The sequence below is a fragment of the Pelmatolapia mariae genome, linkage group LG22, assembly GCF_036321145.2.
Source record: "Pelmatolapia mariae isolate MD_Pm_ZW linkage group LG22, Pm_UMD_F_2, whole genome shotgun sequence".
NCBI classification, from domain to species: domain Eukaryota; kingdom Metazoa; phylum Chordata; class Actinopteri; order Cichliformes; family Cichlidae; genus Pelmatolapia; species Pelmatolapia mariae.
The window spans coordinates 8,802,689-8,819,288 of record NC_086245.2 but is presented as its reverse complement, the minus strand read 5'-3'; the positions used below and the strand labels follow the sequence as shown (position 1 = coordinate 8,819,288).

Here is a 16,600-nt window from a genome sequence, read left to right as displayed (position 1 = left end):
CAAAGCACAGAAACACAGCACACCATGACAAAAATGCTGCTTTTCCAAGGGCTTTGTGAGTCATGTAGCATGCTGCTGACTTTCAGTTATGGTACATATGTGATAATAATAGAAATGAGACTGTAACTGAACTGTAAGACCCAGTATGTAGACAACAGATATGGAATCACCGTTTAAAGATAACGATACAGATCACTAAATTCAGGTGTTTGCAATGCATTGGAAATGTATGTCAGCTGTGATGTGACACACAAATGATCAGTAACAGACTGGAGAGTGCAATGTGGAGACTAATTAGTTTTTTATGAGCTTTACAGTTAGAAAATATAAAACCAAACAGTAATTTATTCTATAAGTATTTATATATTTGCATATTTTAAGTTATAGATGATTTTAAAGATGCTAAATGCAGAAATAGCCATTGAATTGTCAGCTACAAAACATTACCAGTTAGAAAATTGTACAAATGTATGATGGTAGAAAGAAACAAAGAAATAAAATCTAAGTTGTGATTTAAAAAAAATATTTGCAGAAAAATCTATTCATATATCGTAATAAATTTGATTTATATTTATTTTTAAATAAGTTACTGAATGACTAACAGGAAGAAATAAAAAATATATTAAACCAGCTGAAAAATAAGTAAAGAAAACCTACAACACACGTGAATTATATAATAGATTATATTATTGTTTTTGTTTTAAAGGTAGACTTTTAAAGTTAAAGGTGGATTATAGGTGGAGGTTTTCAAGAAGTACTTTATATGTTGAATTACAAGTTTTAAAAATGTAATCAGATTAACTACTGTTTAGCCATCATATTGATGCAGGACAGGAAAAGGTAGACCACAGATAGTACTGTGGGTTTACTGTGATAAAATTGTTTCATGGCCTTAAATGTCAATGAATTACCTTGATACTTATTGATGTACTGACATACAATACTTAAAATTAATTGTGTTTTCTATCACCGTCGAGTGGTTGGAAAATGTTTCAAAATTCTACACATTAGGTAAATAAACCCCCCACATGAAAACCTGCTTTATTCAGCTCTGCTGTTTTTTTCTGCATGTGTGTGTAAAGTTGATGTGAGCTAAAATGTACCTTTAGCTGCTGACGTTTGATATTTTTCCACAGGCATGCCTTGTGAAGTTCAGAGTGTGGACGATGACAGAATCACATGCAAGACTGCAGAACACCAGATGAACAAGAACACAGCAGTCTACCCGGGTGAGAACGTGCCGTCTCCTCTGATGTATTTTTGTCTTTTAACCGGCACTTGTTTTAATCCATCCTGCCGCTGTCGTACCGTGTAATTATCTGAGTAACACATGGGAATCTGTGGACAACTTGAAGAGTGGAAGAATTTAAAGTATCTATTTGTCAACAAATCTGCTGTCTTAGAGATTTCATCTTTTTCTTGTCACCTTTTATCAAGACTCTGACTTTGATGTGCCGTGTGCTGGAATGAGATAATCATTCCAGCACAAACAATCACTTTAATCGTGCATCACAGAAAAGTTCTCAGTCACGATGACGTGAATGGAAAAAAACACACACATGTCTTTTAATGTTTTTCAATTTCTACTGTTGTTTCTATCAGGAACATAATCACCTTTAACTTTTCTTTAAATACTCATTGGTACCCTGGATGTTTCAGCATATTCAAACAGACCTAAAAACTGACTGTACAGGCAGGCTTAAACAAAGCACACCCTTTACTGGTGGATAGGAAGCAATACAAGCTACAAAAAGTGAGAGAAGAATAACAAATCCATGCTATGTATGCACAAAAGGGCTAATTCGGGAAAGAAGACAGAGCTGTGAAAACACACATCTCCAAATAATTCAGGTAATTAAACAAGAGGAAACCAAATATAAGACATAGATGACAAGTAACTAGTAAACAAATAAACCGTAAGTGAAAGCCATAACTAAATGGGGAAATACAGAAACATAAAATAACTTTCTGTAGCAGAAGAGACACAGGAGGGTGAAACACTGAGGGAATAAAATAAAATAGCAGAAGCTGGAAGTAAACACTCAAAACTGAGGCCAAGGAATAACATCAAGATGAAAATCTACATAGTAAGACAACTAATAACCAAACATAAAAATATTTAAAAATAAATACAACTTGAAAGTCCCAAAACTGAAAGCTCTGGTGGTCACCATATCGAAGAGGTGGCTGACACAAACACGTTGTAGCATATGAAAGGTCTCCAAGTTCTATCAGTGAAGACCAGATCCTGATCCACAGCTGTGTACTTCACTTAAATATGCATAGAATGAAGGTTAAATATTGTATGGCTTTATTAAGTATTGTATTAAAGTTATTTGTACAAAGTCCATGTTGAGTCTGAGGGGCTCGGTTAGGAATTTGGGTGATCTGTTATGACCCATATACCATCTTAATCTTTAACGACTTGTTATTTATGGTTCCTTTGCTGTAAAATTTGCTTCAAGATGCACAAAACTTATTTAAATGGATTACCAGCTTCTGCATTTACCAAATATGTGTTTCAAAAAATACTCTTGACAGATTAATCAGATCTGGGCTATGAGGAGATACTGTTGTCCAAAAGAAAAAAAAAATCCTTTCACCATAGAACCTTTTGATGATAAAAAATAACTCACCTGTCCTTTGTGTTAAAACGAGGTAAAAAAAAAAAAGGCAGCCGTACCAGCTCGCTGCATGCGTTCCTTTTCTGTTTTTATTTGCTTTGCTTTTTCCGTGTTTGTCTGATTCAGGCCAGTCTGGTTTTCATCTGTCACCACTGGGATTTTATGTTGTAACACTCTGTTGACTTTTCAGTATTTGAAATGAGTTCATATTGTTCATTATTTACTTCGTTTGTAGCTTTTCTCACACTTGTAAGCCTTTTATCTTACTGTTGTTCATCTTGACTAATTTTAGTATTTGGCTCAGGGACAAAAGCAGTGTGGCCCTGAAATACATTAACATTGTTGCTGATATTAGTCTATTGTTTGCTTTTATTATAGATTATTATGCTAAAAAAACATTTAATATGCCATCTCTTTGGCATTTAATTTTCTTTCCTTGATTAAGCTCACTGATTTACCTTTCGTTTTTGCATACCTCATTTTTACTTTTTGTGTGAAGGTGGAAGAGGCTTGAAAATGGAGGTGTGGAACAACTCACGACCCTCTTCTCTCAGCAACATTTGGAGCTACAACAAGAACACAACTGGCTACTGGTCTCAGTGGATCGACTCCATGCCCTACGTCTTCCCCAGAGAAATGGATTACTTCACCACACGATTTACAGGCTTCTTTGTCCCTCCTGCCACCGGCAACTACACGATATACTTGAACTGTGATGATCGATGTGATCTCTATCTCAGCAACTCGAGCCGCCCTGAAAATAAGGTGTGACAAGATTTTATTTAATTTTTCAAATCACAGTACAGCTTACTGTTCTTAACTGATAATAATTTCCTAAATCCTTTACTTCAGATTAAAGTTGCATATCAGCCATATTATGTCAGTAACTACACACAACTGGCGTCACAAAAGTCACAGGTACTGGCCTTGGAGAAAGACAAACCGTAAGCCTGGCAGCCTGCAGCTTTATTTACCCCAAATCATTCATCCAAAGTATACCAAAGATTTTATAGGCATACCTAAAATAACTATAAATGTTTTGTTTTAGGTATTACATGGAAATTCTACAACAGGAATATGGCGGTGCAGCTACCGTCAACTTTGGCTTGTTCCAAGGGGAGAGTTCCTACACAGAAGACCAGACAGATGATGCTGTCAATGAAGTTCAGGACATTGTTGCTGATTACGAAGTGTTTGATGAGGAGCAGGTACAGCACGTGGTAGCTTCACCTTTCAGAGGTGTCATAACGCCGATATCCAAGCCTGCCACCAGACTAGTGTATATAGTAATGTACTGTAGTATGACGTTGCAACACTGTTTGTAATGCTTTAAAGTTACAGGTGACAGTGAAGGTTGCTCATTATTTTTTGTTCTAGCTATATCAATAGTTATCTAATGGAGGCCTAGTCTAAGCTACTTCCAGCTATTTTATTAGAAATAAATCAAACGACCAATATATTCACACAGCTAAATATAATAAAGTTCTGCTGAGTCCAATATATTTTCATTGGTGTGATGAAGACAGCTCAGAATGCTTCAAAATGTCTTCAAACTATATGTTTTGGTATTTTATCTGCCTGGAAGACCTCTAATGGCAGAAATGCTGTGAATGTACAGCTCATCCAAAAATATCTGCAAATCCTCCAAAAGATGTAGTCGGACGTTTGGGTAAATATACTCTTTCATAAACAGGAGCATGTTTGGTTAGTTAGCTTAGAAATAAAAAAATAGAAAGATGAGATACAGTAACATGCTACAAGTTTGAGCATTAAATAGTGTTACCATAGCCCCCTCTGTTGGACAGAGCTAGGCTAGGTGTGCTCCTGTTTTGCAAAGGTTGGAAAGTGCCTGGGAACACCTCTGACCTTGAATTGGATAAGTGGATGGAATGATGTTTTTCATGCCTTTGTGCCTCATTTCTGTACATTTCCACTGTTAACCAGGTGGTTACCTTTGACATGTGGCCCGCCAGTGTGGCTGGAGTCAAGGAAGTCCAGAACGTGACTGTCAGCAGCTGTTCTGACTCACTCTGTAGCGCTTTCTTCAGCCTCGGCTATGGACGTGCCATGACTGGTAATGTGAAAAACACTGGTTAAACTTGGATTTGGTAGCCACAAAAAAACTTGCATATCTTGGTCCAATTTGATGGAACCCCAAAATACACGTTGTTGCTTCATCTTTGCCTCGTTTAGCACCGATCACAGTCAGCGCTTCAGCAGCTGAGGTGGAAGCAGCCTTGAACAGCCTGTGGTCCATCAAACCCGACACGGTCATGGTCACCAAACAACAAAGCAGCGAAGGGTCTCACTTTATAGTCACTTTCAGTTCTGACAGAGGTAAGAAGAACCAAAGTGAGGTGGATGCATAAAATAATCAAAAAGAGTAAGCTTGTGTTGAGCTTTGCAACAGACTTTTTTGTTGGGTGTTAACTTTGTGCGTTTTGCTCTCTTTGCTTGTAGGTAACTTTGAACCTCTTCACTTTGAGGTTTTTGGTTCAGACACCAACATCACTGTTACTGAGGTTACCAAGGGGAGGGGCAACATGAAAACCTTCACTCTGCTCTGGGGAGGAATCCCTACAAAGCCCATCGCCTTCAACGCATCCAAATCTGAGGTCTGTATTGTAAAAAAAAAAGAGTCCAGTGACCGTCTCAGGTTTAGCTGAGATATTTTTGTCATATTATTTACAGACTGATTAGGATGAAGATTGTTGTGGAAAATAACTATCAAAGATCCTGCAAAAACTGAATTTTTACAGTTTTGTTAAAGGTGTGATGTCTTGAAGTAACTCATGTCCAGCTTGTGTGAACAGGTTCAGTCGGCTCTGGAAGACCTGATGAAAGCAGAATGTCCGGGGGAGATCTTGACTTTTGAAGGCACTGATGTGAAATACTTCAAAGACTTTGAAAATGACAATTCGCAGGTTTGTGGGGACGAAAAAAAAAATACTAAAACAGAAAAGAAATGTCTGTAAAAATGAAACAGAAAACTGTGAGAAATGATTTCTTAAATTTTTAGAGAATTTGATTGTGGATTCTCAGTTTTCTGCTTTTTTCCATTCATCAGTTCAATATTGCAAACGAAGGGACGCCTGTAGATCACTCGGGATTCTGTGGCCGGTGGTCGCTGAAGAACGCAGAGATCCTTTTCAAGGACAGCTACACAACAGAGTCTGGAGATACATATGGACCGGTTTCATTGGACAAGCACCCAATGGTAAAATCAATCATTTATGTATTTATTGTTGATGGCATTGTGCAGCTACCTTTTTCACAAATATTCATTTAATTTTCTTCCAGCTTTGCTTTGCATACAAGGGAATGTTGAAAGATGAAGTTGGAATAAGGTTCACTTACCAGGACAGCAAAGGCAAAACGCTAACACTCACAACAAAGATCAACACTATCTTCAACAAGGGCTCCAAGTCAGTGAAGTCCTAAAAGTGCTTTTGATTTATCCAAAATGTGCAAAGACACTAATTACATATCGGTGCAGCGTGTAAATAAGATATTTTCTTCACAGATGGAGTTACAAATGCATGAATCTGCAAAGTTCTCTGCAGACACAATACATTGGGAGCAGATACAATCTGCTGGAGTTCTACCTGTACAAGGATACTTCTGGTGAAGATTTCTACATAGATGTCGTTCATATTGGAAAGATGGTCACTGCAATTGATGAAAATGGTACAGAGTTGGATAGTACTTATTGTTTAATTGTACAGACAGTATTCAAATATCTTAATATTCTGCTGAAAAGTAAATTTTTTTATTTCTATCCTACCGTTTTGCAGAATACCTTTAAATGTATAACTTTGATGCCTGTACAGGGAGTCTTAAACACTTGTTTTCTCCCTAATTAAATACTGATAAACTTAATTTTCCTCATTTTTTTTTTGCACAGCTGTTCCTAACAAGAGGAGGCCCGCTCCTTTTGAGGATTCTGGTCGGTCCTTCGAGTTGATCTCCGTCAGCAAACATGCATCATCTGCTTCACAGATCAGCTATGAGATCAAAGCCACACCTGTAGACTGTGCGTTTGATTTTCCACTGCTAGGCGTTAGCTTCCTGCAGGTAGGATTTAGATGTGTAAAATAGAAATATTGATTAAGAAGCCATTAGATTTTTGGAAAGCACAAATGTAATGTCTGTTCAGTTCAGGTTGGCTTCGTTATTAAAAGTCAGCAGACTAGTCTAGAAGACTAGAAGCTTAGGTTTAGCAAGCTAGCCTACATTCTTAATGCTTTTGGGAAATTTTAAGGCCTTTTATTGTGGCTATCAAGGCAAAGATTTTGATTTCTGACTTCTTGTTATTGTTCAAAAAAGGAGATAAATCTAAGCTACATTTTCACCAAGCATTAGTTATCTGATGCACTTTGGCAAATGTCTTTTTGACTCTGCACTTGGACTTTTTACCTGCATGCAAACAATGCCTGTTAAGATGTGATTGCTTAATAGAAACCAAAAAGCGCATGTTATATACATCATGTCTTGTCCCTCTCCTACAATGCTGTACATATCCAAGTCAGAATCTGAATTTTTTTTCTTGGTCTGCAAACAATGAGAACAATTTTTGGCAGTTGAAATCCTAACTTTTTGTTTAAAAAAAAGAAAAAAAAAAGAATATTGTGTTGCTAAAATTAAACGAGAGAAGAAGGGGCTTTCCCAGTAAGGCCAGTACTGTGGGATCTTATTGGAGTAACAGTATGAGTTTGGGTTTGTTGGCTTGTGTTTCTTGGAAAACAAATCCACACAAAGAAAGGACTGAGGCTAAAAGTTAAGCCTGGATTCCTGTGTTACGATGTCTACGGATCGTCTCAATAAAACAAACCAAAAGATTATAAAGGAAGAGTGAGTAGATATAAAGTTTCAAAATTGCCTCAGTAACAGTATTTTGAAACCAGATGTCCTGCTTAAGAGATCAGTGTTGCCTCAGCAATGTAAATGAAAGCAGTAGAAATGTTCAGTGACCTGCAGCCACGCGTGTGATATAAGTTACAGTACAGAGAGGCACCTTAATGATTCTGTATGCGTGTCAAGCCTCCACCTGCTCTACATTTATTATTTAGCTAACAAATTAAAGCAGAAGCAGCACCAAAGCACTGTGTAAAGACTGGCACAGAGAAATCTGACTGATTATAATGTCAGCTATTTCAGTTAAAGCAGACGTAAATCTTTGCGCAGTTTATGTGGGTTTTCTGCTTCATGTTGTTTTAACAGGTGTTCTTTTCCCATTTAAAATCCAGCTTGTAGAACCACATTTAGTATCAATAAGATGAAGGGGTTTTTGTTTGTTTAGATGGCCTCACATATGACTGTTATACAGAATAGTTCATGATTACCTCAAAGACTGCATGGTGCCCAGTCCTGTGGCTGCAAAACATGATCCCAAATCATCACCCCTCCACTAGTGTGCTTGAGAATTGGTATGGGGTGTTTGTACCCATCCAAAGAAGCCATACTTGTTCAGTCTTTTTTTAATAGTGCTGCCATGAACTTTAATATTTACCATGCCAACTGAGGTGTACCTCTTGGTTTTACGTTTTTAAATACTTTTCTAAGCACTGCACAGTTGGACTGTGGTTTGAATTTGAATTTGGGAAGATTTTGGAATTGTATTAACACGTACCTGAATGCCACAGACTGACCAAACCTTTAAGATACGATAAGATAAGATAAGATAAGATAAGAACTTTATTTATCCTGAGGGAAATTCTTGTGACAGGATGTATTTACAGAATAAAGCTAGTTTACGCTGCTCATTAACATAAGTAAAGTAAATGCAGAAAAGTTTAAAAAACAGCATACATCATATTGCCATTTGAACCAAACATACAATATGATGAGCACAACATCCAGAGAGTCCTTTAAACACTGTCCCACAATGAGCTTAAAGTGAGTTCACTCATGATCCATTTTCTGTTGATAAAAAAGGCCTTAAACCTGGCACACACTTTACAACCAGGATTAAGAAGCCAAATCGAAATGTGTTGATATTTATTCTCTCCACCGTCTTTTGAAGATGTCCAACAACAGTGAGGACATGGCTGAGTTTAAAGAAGGAGCTGCCACAGTGACCATTGCCCGCCCTCACCGAGCCTCCCCCCCTCTGAACGGCACTTTTGATGCGATGATTTACGGTGGTCGAGCTGAAGGTAGCACTGACAGACATTAGAAGAATTTGCATTGTAACAGCTGCCTTGAGTGCATCTGCGGTGTTCCACAGATAGGATTATCGAAAAGGTTCAATTCTGTGTGACCTATAACTAATTACTGACTTCCACGCTACTCGTATGCAACTGTTGCCATTGTGAAGGATGACAGGTTGACATTAATCCAAAGTAAATGCACAAAAGCTCTTTTTAAAAGTTTACAAAGCTTTTGAAGGCTCAAAGACAAAGAAACAGGGAGCTGAAGCTTCAGGTAGTGTTAGCTCTGTAACGTTATGTCTGCGTCTCTGAGGTTCACAGATGAAAAACTAATGACTTATGGTGTTTATTCTTAGATTAACGTTAGATTAAAAACATAGCACTCTAGGATCAATACATCTGCTATAGCTTCAGTTATTATTTTACCACGTTTCCACTTTGAACTCTGCTTTGAGTGTTTCTGTGATATATAAAATGATGTACTGCAGCTTCATGAGGGGAAACCTAATAGATGTGCTACAAATATCATTCATTTTTGGATATCTTTACACGGCTATCATTAAAAATGCTTTTAATGACAAAACAAGTCCTTGTTTTTAGGTTTATCTGTGGACATCAGTGAGGAGGACCTGAAGTATGCCCTGGAGGGAATTGCAGGGATGGGCCAGGTCACCGTCCAAAAGTCTGGAACCTGCAGACGTCCCCATTGGAGCGTTAAGTGGCTCACAAAGCCAGGAGACCAACCTCTGATCCAGGTCTGACTCCACCGCTTCCTGTTGTGTTTGTGTTCCTTCATGTCTTTGCTCTTTTACCCTTTCTCTATTAAAATGTAAATTTCGTATACGTTTGATAGGAAAGGCTACTTTTTCTCTGATAAAGATTTTCTTTTCTATAAATGTTGCTTAAAACTACTATTGTGATACAACATTAGATATGTGGAAATATCCATATTAGTAACAAGAGCTTCAATGACATGAATCAGTCATAACAACATGTACATAAAAGGTATAAACATACATCATACATTGTGATTTTCACTCACTACAGTTCGATTACTCATCAGTTGTCAGGGAAAATGTCATTATTTCCTCCACGGAAACACGAAAGGGAGGTCTGTGGATTCGAAGCCTGACAGGAGACTTTTTCCAAGTGTGGGAAAACAAACCACAGGTACGACTGCGAATCAAAAAGCCTCCAGCCCAGGTGGTTTTAAGTTTCAAGTTATGTGTGTCCGACCGTCTGCTGTAGCTACAGCTAATCTGTTAATGTGTTTTTGTTCGCGTGCATCCTGTAGAGCAAGTTTTGTTTTGTCTGTTTGCATAAAGCTGATGTATTTTTATATTCTGTGCCTGCAGGCAGCATGTTTACTTGAATAACTTGTTTGTACAGCAGTGATTGACAGCAGTCTTTAATAACTGTCTCGTCATGACCGCTTGCAGGTGGAGGTTCAAATCAACGGCATCCCATCAAAGTGTTCTGGTGACTGTGGCTTTATATGGTCCGAAGAGAAAACTCCAGTCGTGACAGGAATCAGCCCTTCTCAAGGTGTTCAGTTCATCACCAAGTTACTGTTACCTGCTGTACTTTGTAACTTTAAAGTTCCTTTGACTCTGGTCTCTTTGCACATTTAACTTTAAAAAAAAGTATTTTTAAAAGTAATAAAATAAAAATGATAATTATGATTAATAAAGAATAAATTAATTATAGAATAGATGCACAGAAATGAAACAGTGAGTCAGAACTAATGTGAAGCTTAAAAAGCTGGTGAGTCTGGATTTGAATGCTGTTTGTGATGCAGTTGAACTTATCTGCAAATGGAGACAGTTCTGGAGTTTAGGAGCTCCAGCTTTGAGCAAAACGCCCACTAGTGAAGGGTTTGTTATCCAAAACTTGTCAATCAACACCAGTTTTTGACAGTATTCGTATAAAGCCTGTTGCCAGTCTCATATTATTTGATCAAGTCCTGGAAGTTTTGTAAGTTATGCCTTCTGTTTTTATGTCATACTGTATGTTGAAAGCAGCTTATATAATTTAATATAATGTTTCAGGTTCTAATGGTCTGGGGACTCTCTTAACTGTCACTGGGACTGGCTTCAGCAGTGAAAATGCTTCCATCATGGTGGGAAAGGCCAGGTGCCACGTTGAAGCAACCACAGGTGAGTAAAGTTATTTTTGAGAAGTGAACATTTTATTCTAGGTTAAGATAACTCAGATGATACTTGTCTCCAGGAGACTAACCATAACATGGGAAATATATTTCAGCTACCACTCAAGTATGCAGACTTGGCAGCACCAGTGCCGGCACCTACCCAGTGTTAGTAAGCTTCCCCTCTCTGGGCAATTCACGCTTTTCAGACGGCAACTTCCTCTTTACCTACCAGCTCATCGTGTCTTCTTTCTTCCCGCTCTCTGGAAGCGTTGCAGGTACAACCACGATCCTCTATGTGAGCCATGAAACACGTAATTCTGCGAGACAATTATTGTTTTATTTTTTCCTCAGGAGGCACCCTGCTGACAGTGAGAGGCTTTGGCTTCAGCCAGAACGCCACAGTTACTGTTGGCAGTGCAGAGTGCACAGTGATTGATTCAACTGACACTGAACTGAAATGCAGAACACCAGCAGTAAGTCCCCACACTGCAAACTCATTTTTTATACACAGTGTTTACTTGCAGTAGCATGCAAATAAAATAGCTGTAGTGTAGTGTGCTGAGAACTGAGTAAAAAGTAAAGGAGCAGAAAGCAAAAAGAATGCAAACTGGAAAATGCATAGGTAGAATTTACTTACTAATTTCATATTTAAATATTCAATCCAATATCCAGATCTGTAGTTACATTGCATTATATTAAAAAGACTGTAACACTTTTTTAGGTACACTAAGAATCTAAATTTAAGGTGAGTACTTGCTGGATCATGCATAGTAATTACAAGACATAATAAAATTTAAAAAAAAAAAAAAAAGCTTGAAGCTTTCTTAGGATGTTTTAATAATGTTTCTATATCAGTTAATATTTTTTTTGTGCTGAAATTAATCCAGCAATGAGAACTGACATATTAAGTGACTTAATACGTCATTTCTCTATGGTCAAGTAAATGCATTGGAGTCGCTATTATGCTGTAAGTGTAACTTATTCTTTTCACTAATTTTCCTATTAAAACTATTTCAAATGACACTTTGCATGGCTACTATAATATATATAGCATATGTATCATTGTGTTCATTTTTGTAGTCAGTCAGACGTCACTAACTACTGCAGTCATTTTTTGTGATGTAGCGTACTGAAAAACTGTTAAATGCATTAAAACAACAGAATATTTGAGTAACATTTGTTATAAAGAAATAAGTTCATGCTACGTTCACCACCAGGCCATTGGTCATATCAGACAGAGTATGACCAGAAGTGATATAGTTATAGTTATATGGTCTTGTCATAATAAAACTTACATAACTTTATGTTATGTAACATTATATTATTTCCCACCTTTAGCTCTGAATAACTTTTATTAAAATGCTCATTTCAGGGAGCTGTGGGATCACAGACGGTCACAGTGTTGTTGGGAAACATGAGTCAGACGGCCGTCAGCTCCTTCACCTACGATAATAACCTCACCCCACAGATCACAGGCCTGAATCCCCTGACCACCACTGTGATTGGTAAGCTCAGCTCCTTTATTTATGCTGAATGGAGCTGTTGTGTTTATGCATCAAATAACCTTTAACGCTGCTATAGAGATTGTATGATTCATTTAAGTAAAGATTAATGAGCTTAATGAGGATGAAAGTGGGTTTTGTCCTTTAAAGGTTACTTTCAGTCCTAACTGTCTGCCGCATGCTGCGTACATGTTCTATAGTCTGCTTCCCCTTTGTGCTTGAAAAGAAAAGGATTCAGTGTTTCTTCATTGTGTTTCAAGCCCCTTCATACACAAAGTAAACCACATATAGGCACAGTGCATTTGTTATTATTCAGTTAGTGCTATGAAAACAGTGAATCCAGAAAATATTGAAGGCTTATGTATTTTTGTCAGTAACTTTTACACAGAATAGGTTACATCACATGAAATGTGTTCTTGAATATATGAACACAATGTATTTTAATGGCAGAGAGAGCCAAAATGTTGACGTGTGCTGTGTGTTCTGTCTGGGCTTTGTTGCTCAGAGCTGGCATGTTTCTGACCTGTCAACAGCAGCTGAAAGCGTGTGTAGAAACCTCAATTGTTATAGTCTTGAGTTGTGTAATGCTGATTTGCAGGTTTACCCAGTTTTAGCCTTTTAAAGCTTTCTTAAGCTTGAGAATCTTGGCTCAGGGGGCTAGCATGGCTTACCGTCTAATTATACTAAACAACTAGGAAGAAATGACACTAAAAGAATTTCTATTAATCTGCAGAAGAACCTGTGACATTCAAGTTTTAAAAAAGAAGAACAATGAGAGCCAACGAGGTGACAAGTGCCAGTCATCTTGGCACTTTAATGACAGAGGCTGCTACGTTGGAAAAATGAGTTGGCATACTTGTTTGTCTTCCTTTGTGCAGGCCACCGAGTTCTCACCATCCAAGGTTTGAACCTCGGGCAGCAAGACAATGACAGCATCGTGCTTGTAGGAAGGAGGGAATGTGTCACTGTGCGTTGGACGGCAGCAAACATCACCTGTCTTCTCCCTGTGCTGCCACCTGGCATGCATGAGGTGGATGTACAGGTTGGGAACAATGGCTACCCCCAGACGAGGTACAGCGTCTGTCAAAGATACACTGAGTGATTTGGAAGTACTATCACGGGTTCATCTTTCGCGTGCAAAAATGAAAGACTGCTGAATTGTTTTCTCACGTGTCAGATGGGCCCAGGCGCATTCTGTGAGGGTCAGATATAAACATTGTTTTATATCATTTGTTTTTTTCAGTCAGTATACACTGTATAGACTGTGCCAAGGTTCCTGGCACTAGAGTTTGATCCCTTCAAAGGAGTAGAAAATAAATAGGACAACAATAAACAAATAATAGGATAATAAATACGCAAAAATTGGAGCATGGTTTATTGCAGATCGAGACAGGATTTGGGGTTGATTTGAAAATGTAATTAAAATCTAATTAAATAAATAAATATCGCTTTCTAGATATATCTATATCTATCTATCTATATACAGTGGGACTCGCGGGAGTTACGTTCTAAAAAAAACCCGCGATAGGTGAAATCTGCTAAGTAGCCAACTTTATTTTTTACAGTTATTGTAGATGTTTTAAGGCTGTAAAACCCCTCACTACACACTTTATACGCTTTTCTCTCTTGTTTAAACGCTCTCAAAGTTCAAGCCTTCGTAGAAAAATAAGTCCAGTATTATAGAATGAAACCAAAGGCACCCTTTGGTTTCATTTGATTTGGTTTCACCCTTCGGTTGCCTTTGACAGTGCAAAACGTTTCGTTGACAGTGTTGTGTTTGTTGGGGAGAAGACTTAAAAACATACAGTACAGCACTTCAGAGTCACACTGCTAGCGATCCAAGATTTATGTAAATTTGCTTAACGCAATTATTTACGAAGCTTAACGCATTCTGTACTGTACAGGAGATATGGCACGAGACTGACTAAAAATGGTCTACAGCCAATCAGGACGCAGAACACAATGCGCTGTAAAAAATAAAAATACAACATAAAAAAAGCATGCAAAATTGCGCAAAAAAAAAAAATCCGCAAAGCAGCGAGTCTGCGAAAGGTGAACCGCGTTATAGCGAGAGACACTGTACATAGATCATAGACAGATAGATGAATTTATCTAAAAGGCAGATATCAAGTTCTGTTAAATGCATCCTCCCAATGAGAAGCTTTTGCTACTCAAAAATAGACTCGACTTTCTTGGAATATTTAATAAAGATCAGTAATTTCTCTACCTGCCCAAAAGATCTTCTCTCCATGAAATGGTGCCATGTATTTGTATTCCCACCATTATTCATGAAGACAATAAAGGAAATTCTTAAGGGTATTTTTTTCCAGTTAAAATGTACAGCAAATGATGTAGAAAACAAAAGCCAAAAGATATTTTTAGACTAAGGAGATTTGATACATTTTTTGACCCAAAGCATTCCAAAGACCTTCTTGGAGCAAATGCTGCCATCTTATTTCAAAGCATTATCTGAATGATCTTTGATTTCAGTGGTCACCAGGTCATACAAACTGCATGTACAGAATCATTTGTCAAAAAGTGATTAAAAATTTGGTTGAAATGATCCTAAAGTTAGGTTTTAATAAGATGCCATAGATACCAAAACAAATGACACAGTTTAAGATGAATTCTCATAAGTCCATTATTAATGCCTTTACCTTAGCTGGCCTGTTTTTTTGTTTTACAGCAATGGTGTAAACATGACCATTGAGTACATCCTGGAAGTCTACAGCATCTCCCCGTTGTTCGGCTCTTTGATGGGAGGAACCGAGCTGACTGTTTTTGGCTCTGGTTTCAGCAGCAACGTATCTGACAACACTGTGTCTGTTGGTAAGCAACATGTGATCCAGTCTTAATTATGCCATCCGTGTGTTTTACTAGCAAATATATTTCAGCAATTTATATGATCGAAAGTTTGTGATGGTGCAAAAGCCTGCAAATATTTAAAAATGGTGTTGTAACAGAGCTGAATCACTGATCTCCTTCATGTTTTCTGTTTGCGTTGTGACAGGAAACGCTGCTTGTGAAGTGACGGCCGCCTCAGAGAATGAGCTGCAGTGTGTTGTGCAATCAGAGGAGAAGACCCACATCGTTACCAACCAGGGATTCGATCGCGGTAGTTTTATGTTTCTGTGCTTTGTGCAGCTGTCAAACTAAATCTGAGAAGCTGAAGTTGTGTACAACAGAAAGAGGATTAACTTACAGAAAACATACACCTGCGAGGAAGTTGTCGCCTGTAGTCTCTATGCAACCAAAATGCAACTGTTTCACAAAGAAATGTCTCAGATTATATTAGATATCAGACACTTTAATCCGTGTGTGTGTTTTCCAGTTTATGGGCAGGGAAATGCATGGAGTCCAGCCTCACTCACCGTATTCGTTGGCGACACGGTGATGTGGCGTTGGGAGGCACCAGCCTTTCAGGAAGTTGGGTACCGGGTCTTCAGTGTTTCCAGCCCAAGCGGTACCACTTATGAAGGAGGACCTTTCACCAGTGGAGAGACCAAAACTGCCCAAGGTAGAACCAAAGTCAGCTGTGCACAGATTTATGAAAAGGTTTTCCCTTCTTTATCTCCAATCACCAAAACAATCCACCATAACTTCAGTGTGTGATTTTGTTAATTAAGTTTGTGTTGCTATTGTTCTTCTTTGTTTCCCTTTAAATATTCAGATATAATCCTCTGCAATCTCATTTAAAGTTTTATTTTATCCCACATTGATCGCTGTGCTTCACCCTGCGTACACTGGACAACTTAAATTGTTTTATTTACTGGATTTAGGAAGTTGAAAACTTTAATGGAATATTCCCACCCAAAAAGGAAACAGTATTATGAATAAATAAAACACAAACAGGTCCAACAGGGTAAGGTGATAGGCAGTTTAATTTTCAGAAATCATTATAAAAAAGTAATAAACTCTGATTTGTACTTACTTCATGTTGATGATATTAAACTCTGGTTTATTGTTACTGTGCTGCACACTGTAGCCGCTTGTAAAACATGACCTCATTATGTCTAGATTTCATGATTTGTATATGAGAATGACTGGACACTTTTCATTTAGTGTATGTATAGCGATGACATGATAAGCTACATGTGTTGTGCATGAATGAGTGTGCTGTGTTACACCTTTCAACATGCGTGAGCCATACTGAACTAGATAAGCGTACAGCGTGTC

At 37.9% G+C, this 16,600-nt stretch overlaps 1 protein-coding gene across 2 annotated transcripts in view; it reads left to right on the top strand.

Annotated features, from left to right (window-relative positions):
- Positions 1-16,600, top strand: part of pkhd1l1.1 (PKHD1 like 1, tandem duplicate 1) — a 45,416-nt gene that overhangs the window by 3,632 nt on the left and 25,184 nt on the right. For both annotated transcript variants that reach the window (XM_065470461.1, XM_065470462.1), the window contains 24 exons: positions 1,137-1,229; positions 3,124-3,389; positions 3,477-3,568; positions 3,673-3,832; positions 4,569-4,698; positions 4,818-4,961; positions 5,085-5,239; positions 5,438-5,548; positions 5,692-5,841; positions 5,925-6,049; positions 6,148-6,311; positions 6,529-6,698; positions 8,647-8,779; positions 9,374-9,528; positions 9,821-9,943; positions 10,213-10,318; positions 10,822-10,929; positions 11,036-11,197; positions 11,274-11,395; positions 12,295-12,427; positions 13,303-13,495; positions 15,111-15,253; positions 15,435-15,539; positions 15,756-15,941. In XM_065470461.1, the coding sequence (XP_065326533.1) occupies positions 1,137-1,229; positions 3,124-3,389; positions 3,477-3,568; positions 3,673-3,832; positions 4,569-4,698; positions 4,818-4,961; positions 5,085-5,239; positions 5,438-5,548; positions 5,692-5,841; positions 5,925-6,049; positions 6,148-6,311; positions 6,529-6,698; positions 8,647-8,779; positions 9,374-9,528; positions 9,821-9,943; positions 10,213-10,318; positions 10,822-10,929; positions 11,036-11,197; positions 11,274-11,395; positions 12,295-12,427; positions 13,303-13,495; positions 15,111-15,253; positions 15,435-15,539; positions 15,756-15,941 (3,429 nt within the window). The remainder of the gene's footprint in view (positions 1-1,136; positions 1,230-3,123; positions 3,390-3,476; positions 3,569-3,672; positions 3,833-4,568; positions 4,699-4,817; positions 4,962-5,084; positions 5,240-5,437; positions 5,549-5,691; positions 5,842-5,924; positions 6,050-6,147; positions 6,312-6,528; positions 6,699-8,646; positions 8,780-9,373; positions 9,529-9,820; positions 9,944-10,212; positions 10,319-10,821; positions 10,930-11,035; positions 11,198-11,273; positions 11,396-12,294; positions 12,428-13,302; positions 13,496-15,110; positions 15,254-15,434; positions 15,540-15,755; positions 15,942-16,600) is intronic.